Source organism: Morone saxatilis, unplaced genomic scaffold (genome assembly GCF_004916995.1).
Source record: "Morone saxatilis isolate NCDOM2014 unplaced genomic scaffold, NCSU_SB_2.0 Contig18, whole genome shotgun sequence".
NCBI lineage: Eukaryota > Metazoa > Chordata > Actinopteri > Moronidae > Morone > Morone saxatilis.
This window is the reverse complement of record NW_023339740.1, coordinates 11,957,789-11,965,376: the sequence shown is the minus strand read 5'-3', so window position 1 is coordinate 11,965,376 and position 7,588 is coordinate 11,957,789. Positions and strand designations below refer to the sequence as shown.

At 39.5% G+C, this 7,588-nt stretch overlaps 1 protein-coding gene across 2 annotated transcripts in view; it reads left to right on the top strand.

Annotated features, from left to right (window-relative positions):
- Window positions 1-7,588, top strand: part of elmo2 (engulfment and cell motility 2) — a 19,759-nt gene continuing 12,171 nt past the window's right edge. For both annotated transcript variants that reach the window (XM_035662462.1, XM_035662460.1), the window contains exons 1-6: window positions 1-67; window positions 4,936-5,005; window positions 5,349-5,446; window positions 5,828-5,868; window positions 7,062-7,134; window positions 7,228-7,278. In XM_035662462.1, the coding sequence (XP_035518355.1) occupies window positions 5,369-5,446; window positions 5,828-5,868; window positions 7,062-7,134; window positions 7,228-7,278 (243 nt within the window). In that variant the 5' untranslated portion in view covers window positions 1-67; window positions 4,936-5,005; window positions 5,349-5,368. The remainder of the gene's footprint in view (window positions 68-4,935; window positions 5,006-5,348; window positions 5,447-5,827; window positions 5,869-7,061; window positions 7,135-7,227; window positions 7,279-7,588) is intronic.

The following is a 7,588-nucleotide window of genomic DNA, read 5'->3' as shown; positions in this document are numbered from 1 at the left end:
AGAGAGAGAGAGAGGGGGAAGATACTGGGGGAGATACTGAGAGCATCATCGATGGCCCAGTCACAGGGTGAGTAACACTGAGCATCGACATTAGAAGCTAAGTAGCCTCCAGTAAAATCATACGGCCGTTTAAAGTAGATCCATCAGGACATCATCTGAAGAGCCGCCGACAGAGAGAGAGAGACATAGAGATACATAGAGAGAGAGAGGGAGAGAGAGGCTGCATCATGACTGCAATGGAGGAGCAGACAGGCACTGGGCTGGATGACTGAGTAACACTAGCCGCCTCTTGAGGAATAACCCCGGTTCTGACTGTAATAGCGAGTGAGTTTGCTGTTCGGTGTCACTTTCATGCAGAGAAATAACGAGAGGTGTATAACTGTCTGTGTTTGATGTTCCGACGGTAATAGACGAGTTGTGATTGATTTTTTTTTTCTTCCGCCGAAGATCACAAGGTTGCAAAATGCAGTCGCTGCTGCATCAGTCTGTGAGCTCCCTCTGGTTACCACAGCTTCAGCCCAAGCTGATCGATCACCGATAATCAGGCCTCAAACCTTTTTTTAATACAAGTTACGTTGAGGCTCCTGACACAAGAAGAAGCTGCTGGGAGATGATAGCTAACACATCATAAACAAACGGACCACCTCTTAACAAGTGGACGACTGTTCATGTAAAAATACTGTAAATCTGCTTTAATTAAATCATCCCTTAATGAGAAGAGGATAAAGAAAATAAATGACCAAAGCTGTTGTTTCTGCACTCGACGGAGCAGTCGTCTCCTAACAACCAGAGGGGGCGCCACACCGCACATTCAACTAGTCCGCTAACTAGCATATTGTAAAAGTTAACTTAGGCGCTTCACTGCTAACATGTGTGAGTGTTTTATTTGAACCCGCACAGACTGGAGCCCCCCCAGAAAACCCACATTATAAGTAAAAAAAAAGTAAGATGGCGTCAGAAACATCCGGGTCGCGGTTGAAGAAGTGGGGGGGCAGAAGAAGTCTTTATCAAACGGAGCTCAGACCTCACTGTGGGAGCTCCTTTCAGGCTGGAGCTCCTTAGCTGTTGTTGCTATGCTACCACGACCACCACGGCGCGTGCGGCCAAGTAACTAGTAACTAAGTAACTGTTGCTAAGTGTGAAACCTCCCCAGTACAGCAGCCCCCCCACCACCAGCACCCAGTCACACACCAGTAAGGCGACTGGGCAGCAGTGTGGAGGAGAGGAAGAGCAGCTCTCATCAGCATCCACCTGGCACTGGGTCAGTCTTTATGTATGTAGGCCAGTATCTCAATATCACAGGGGGGTTCACAGGCTGTACAGCATATGACATCCACTGTCAGTTCAGATAAGGAAAAACTACCCCCCCCTAAAAAAAGGCTTTTAAAGGGTCCAGTGTGTAACATTTAGGAAGATCTGTTGTAAGTAATTGGATATAATATTCATACAGGTATGTTTTCATTATGTATAATCACCTGAAAATAACAATGCTTGTGTTTTTGTTACCTTAATGTGTGTCAAGTTGTACCGCCATGTTTCTACAGTATGGACAAACCAAACACTGGCTGTAGATAGGGTCATTTCACGCTTTTCTTTTTTTTTGTTTCACAGCCACCGTAGTACACACTCACAGCCTGCTGTCATTCCCATGTTGTTAAAGACAGACACGAGTGCTGTTCACCGCTAGATGCCACTAAATCCTTCAGCGGTCCTTTAATGGAATAAAACGTAAGAGCAACAGAAGACATGCAGTAGATGTGTAATAGACCAACACAAAATTATAGCTAGACTGTATGAAGAATGTGGATCCAGGTGATAGTACAAGAGCTACACAACCTCCTCTCCACCATGGAGACCTGGATACATAGGGACAGACTACACTTCACACAGGCAGGAGAGAGAGACAAAGACAACATGCACACAAGGGAGAGAGAGAGAGAGAGAGAGAGAAGACAAGAGGCTGAATGTCCTAGAGGACGTACTAGTAGGTAGCAGTAATCAAGGCATTAGCAATTGACTGAAAGTTAAGGCGTAAAGATGAGTTATACGTTTGGATTTTAAAGGATTCAGAGTCAGACTGATGTCAGCAGGGAGTTTATTTCAGGGGAAAGGGGGGAAGATAGGAAAAAGCCCTGCAGCACTGCTGACTTCTCTTTGATGCTGGGGACAGACAGGAGCCCTGTATTCTGAGAGCAGATGACTGTTCATCATGCTTCATGCAAAAAATAAATCAATTTGTCTTAAATAAAACATTTTTTTTTTCATATGAAAAGGATAAAGGAAAAGTGCCCAAGCTGAAACTGGTGTAATATAGTCAGACTTTCTAGTTTAGTAGTTTAGCTGCAGCATCCTGAACTTTCTTTTAGAAATGTTGCAATAATCGAGTCTGGGTGAGAATAGACAGCATTTTAGCTGTGTTGCACAGATGAAAACAGGCGGTCTTGGAGATTTATGTGCTGATCAAAAGAGAGAGTAGGACCAAATGTGACACCAAGATTCTTGGCTGTCACACTTTGTGCTTTCAAAATGTGACTTTTCCATTCATGTCTGGTTTTTGTAAGATGCACCGGGGACCTGACAGTGTTGTTGTTATTCCTCGGTGCACATTTAATTTGGCTCACATTCCTCCCAGTGGTTGTGTAAAGGTTTAGTAACAATAAGTGAATAATGGTAAAGCTCCAGTTGCAACTGTGGCACTGCTCTCTGTAAGAGTTAATAAACAGAATAATCTGACATCTTAATAGAACAGATTTTGAAGGATTTCATCATATTGGATAGTAAAGAATTATATTTTCAGATAGCATTCAGTATTACACCTATACCTCTTGAATTGTCTACTGTTCATTGCATTTGACTGCAACACTGCAAAACAACACAATGAGATTCTATTGATATATGGTAATCATAAATATCAATAGTCATGTCATTCTACATGCTGCACAATAATATGGGCATATGGCTCGGCACAACAGAAAAACATCTATGTAACATAGCTATAACACTGTTTAACATCTTAAGCCAAATACCAGAAGATGTGGGAAACATTCTGTTTTTTTGTACAAGAACAAACTTTTTCAGCGGAGCGGGCTCAGAGATCACACATTATGCGATGTGATTGACAGTCCGCTTAAAGATGCGGAGGCGGCGCGGTCTCTCCGTCAGATGGCTGGTGAATCTGAATTTGGTTGGCAGTTTTCACTCTGTATCATTTGCAGAAAATATATGTATATAGATATATATCTATATAATTTGAAACATATTATGTGAGGATTGGATGCAGCGACCCTGTGGTTCAAAGTTGTGGAGATGAAAAGATTCAGCCTTGCTTATTATTCATACTACCACAGCTTAAATTTTTATTGCAGCTTTGAGATGTTTTTTTTATTATGAGGAGTCTGTTATCTCAAAAACTTGTGTTTGAGAGCAGAATATCTTTTATTTCATGAGTGATCAAAGGACGACGGTGTCAGGAAACAGAGCCCTTGTTGATGTTAACTGACAGGCAAACATATTTATAGAATCAGACAAACATTCAAGCTCCTCAGAAAGACTGTGCTGCAGTGCTACACAGTACACGGTAACAGTGGTAAATCTCTAGGGAAGACCGTCGTTGACTCAGGCTGGTTCAGGCTGGTTTGGTTACAGTTTGGAAATGATGAAGATGTCTTTTTATATGAGCACCTGTAAGCCGTAACAGTGTTTTGTATCCTGAAAGCGCCTTGAATGCGAAGAGCCGTTTGGAAAACAGCAGTGTCTTTTTCTTTTTTACAACCTTTTTCCAATCAGCTGTCAGCTGTCTCAGTCCGTTAGACAGCTTTTAATGCTCGCTTCATGTCAGAGCGGAGAGAGACCTCTTCCTGTTGCCAAAGACCAGGTCCCTGCTGTTGCTCCTCTTGTATTTTAGTGCAAATATTAAGTAAAATAAGCGTCAGTGGACAAATAAAATGCAGTTAAGGTGAGGTAATGTGGCTAATAAGCAGGAAATGTTTATGGCTAAATAATAGTGTGCCTTTACAATGATGTGAATTAAACAGCTGTAACAAATGAATTAGTATAAACATGTGATCTACATTAGAGATAGCAGTAAATGTGCTGTGTGAACAGATGGTGAGACAGTTATATGTTATATTCCATTTTGTTTTAATTTTTAACTATCCCTGCAGTTTTTGGGGCTTGCAATTCATTAATTTATGAATTCATTTATTTATTTCTCAAATGCCAAATATGAAGAGAGTCTGGTACATTTCTGGACTCTATTTTTCAAGTATGGTGATTATAAATAGTGGTTATTATTAAAGTTTGGAGGAAATTTGGAGGAAGAGCGTTATAATTTTTACAGTGGAAAAATTAACTTGTTAGTTCTCTTTGTGTATATGAAGACAAATGGGTTTCTAAATGACCTCAAACATGTCTTTGACATTTCAGTGCTGCAATTTTTTGTTATCAGCCAACAAATACGACATATCTGTGATGAGCGAAAATCAGAAAATAATATCAACCATGCCGATGTAGAGGTCAGTCTCTGTTTCACAGTTATTTAATGACAGAACCTGAGTTGTGTCTTTATATTTCTCCACACCAGAAACACAGTTTGACTTCTTCAAGCTGTACATGACACATAAAAGTTGGGGAAGAAGAACAAATGGGGACTTAAGACATCTGGCCTATTGATTAATTGATTGGCAATAATAATAACAAGGGCTACAAAGCACAGCAAACCCAGAGCCCGTAGGCAGAAGATCTGTGTGTATGAATGTGTGTGTGTAAGGGGGGGTGGTGGTTTTGTACAACAGTCATGCTTATTGATCCGTTCACTGACAGATTCAGTTCAGAGGAGAGAAAATGCGTGGATGGAGCAAAACTGGAGCTTCTGGGCTTTAAGGAAAAGAAGGTTTTGCAGTGACATGACGGCTGTGTGGGTTTCTGTGTTCACAGAGGAGCTGACACAGGGTTTTTTACAGCAGAGCTGTGAGAGTGATTGACCCCCTCAACACTTCTCCATTAGGTGATGTATAACCTCATATTATTCTCAAGTTAATCAATCATCAGAAACTCACAAATGTTTTTATTCAGCTCCAAACATTTTGACATACTGTAGGAGTGCAGCATAATAAAATAATACTTGTATTACATTCTGAATGTGTTAGTTATTAATCAAGTTTCATTATTTAACATTAATCATTTTAATGTTCTTTATCTTCTTTATCTTTAGTCTCATTTAATGTAATTCCTAGTTCAAATGAAGCAACAAGTGTTTTAACGACTGGTCACTGCTGTTATCAACCCAGATACTGTCCAACGGATAAAGCTGTACTAGAGATAAAACTCATTTATTTTTCCTTTTGCAGGGTGCTACGATACGACAGCCATGCCACCCCCAGCTGACATTGTGAAGGTGGCCATTGAATGGCCTGGTGCCAATGCTCAGCTTATAGAAATGGACCAGGTCTGTATTTGCATAAAAACCGGGCAATGAATGCATCTCCAGTTTGCCTTTAATAACTCAACCTTTAGAGAGTGATTTGATGGTAGAAAGGGGGAATTATGCACAGCCGTAATTTGTTCTGAATGTGAAAGGCATGAGTAATGCAGAGATGTGCTTTAGTTATGTAGAATACAAGTAGCTTAATGCTTGTCATAATAAATAACTCTTCATGAGTAACAGATTTAAGAAGTGTAATTTAGCTTTTTTTAAAGTATATGCACTTGTCACAAGCTGTCAATGTTCACATAAAACAACATGGCAGTTTGAGTAGGGATGATTTATGTTTAATTTTAGCTTGTTAATGTAATTTTTTATGTTTGCAATGTTTTTTTCTCTTTGCAGAAAAGACCTTTGTCCTCAATAATACGGGAAGTATGTGATGGGTAAGCATCTCTCCTGCATGTTTTGATATTTTCCTGATCATTTTTATTGATTCTGACTTTCTATAACATTACCAAATTATTGAATATTGGCACATGTGTTATGTGTGTTATGGTCTTTGGTCTTCCTCTCTATTACCTAAAGGATATAAGGGATTTTATTTAGGTGAGGTGTAGGAATGAGGTAAAATTGCAATCGGTTTGGTCATTGTGCTGGTTTGGATGGACAGATTAGTGAAGTCACATATTAGGATATCATTATTTAAAAGTTAAAGTTAAAGGTACTGTAAACAAACAACACTACAATTGAAATGAATGGTAGTGATATATATTACAGTTTGGAGAATCAAAGGTTTGTATTTGGTTTCACTGCAAATGATGCACAGTGATGGAGGTGATTTATAGTGTATACACTCTTAAAGTCTTTTGTCAATAACAACAACCTCTTGAATTTGTTTATTTCTGACAAAGGCTAACCTCTAGAGGAGGCTGTGGCTGTGCCCCACTTCTACTTATGTTTTAACTCTGACTCAGAGTAGGATGAGTGTTCTTATGTTTATGTAAAAGTGTGTGCTTCTTAAATCTGTCTTATATTAAAATGTTTGCTGGTCTGTGAGTCTGATAGAAAATAAATGAGAAAATGGAAGCTGATGCCCAGTCCTTTCAGTGTTGGTGCGATTGTGTAGACACCAGTTGTATCACAGCACTCAAGTGGGCACACACACACACACACTGACAGATCAGACTCTTGATACCTTACATAACCATTACCACTCATTATTTTTTCTTTTACCTGCTGTCATTTCTTCTCGTGTCTTAATCTGTGATTTTGGGCTTCAATGTCATCTCCGTGTTTTTAACCTGCTCTTTTGTCTTGTACTTTAGGGGTGAATATTTCAAATTTTATCTCACCCATCCACCTTGTGGCTGTATCTCCCCGCTGCCTCCCTTTTGTATTTGAAACTGCACTTTACTGTGAACACCCACTGAGTAATTCTCCTCCACAGTCTCACAGTTTTGCCACTCCTGTAAATACAACGGCTGGAGGGAGCAATTTGATTTTCAACAACATTTTGTTATTGTATACTAGAGAATGCTACATTAAAACATTCAACAAGTTTACTTTATGTCCCACTGCTTCGTTAGTAGGTACCTAACACTCATAGTGAATTTTTACTTTTTCTCTCTGTCCTCAGCTGGTCTTTGTCAGGCTCAGAGCAGTTTGCTTTGCGTTATGCTGATGGCCCTCAGCTTTATATCACAGAGCAGGTGAGCTTCACTCTTTTCTTCCATAACATGTGTTGATGGCATTGTATATTGGTGTTAAATGTGTAAAAACGTTCTTCCTTTATTATCCTTCAGAGCCGAGGTGAAATCAAGAACGGGACTATTCTTCGATTAGCCATTTCACCTGTGAGTCCACTTTGTTTATTCCTTTTCAGTCGTGTCTTTTTTTATTTTGTGTAACTGGTGTGTATTTCAGCTCTTCTCTAAATTTTCTAATACTAAAGGTCTTAACACATGAACATCACCAGGCTTTTGTGCAGACCCTTGTGGACACTTTTAAAAAAGGGCTTAAAACGTTTTTTTTCAGGCTGGCGTTCTTAAGTTGTCCTTAGATTTTTCTAATCGCACTCTGCACTTCAATTCCTCTTTTAGCTGTTTTTCTTAATGTATTTTATCACTTGTATTCTTATTTTGTTACTGATTTTAATGTGTTATT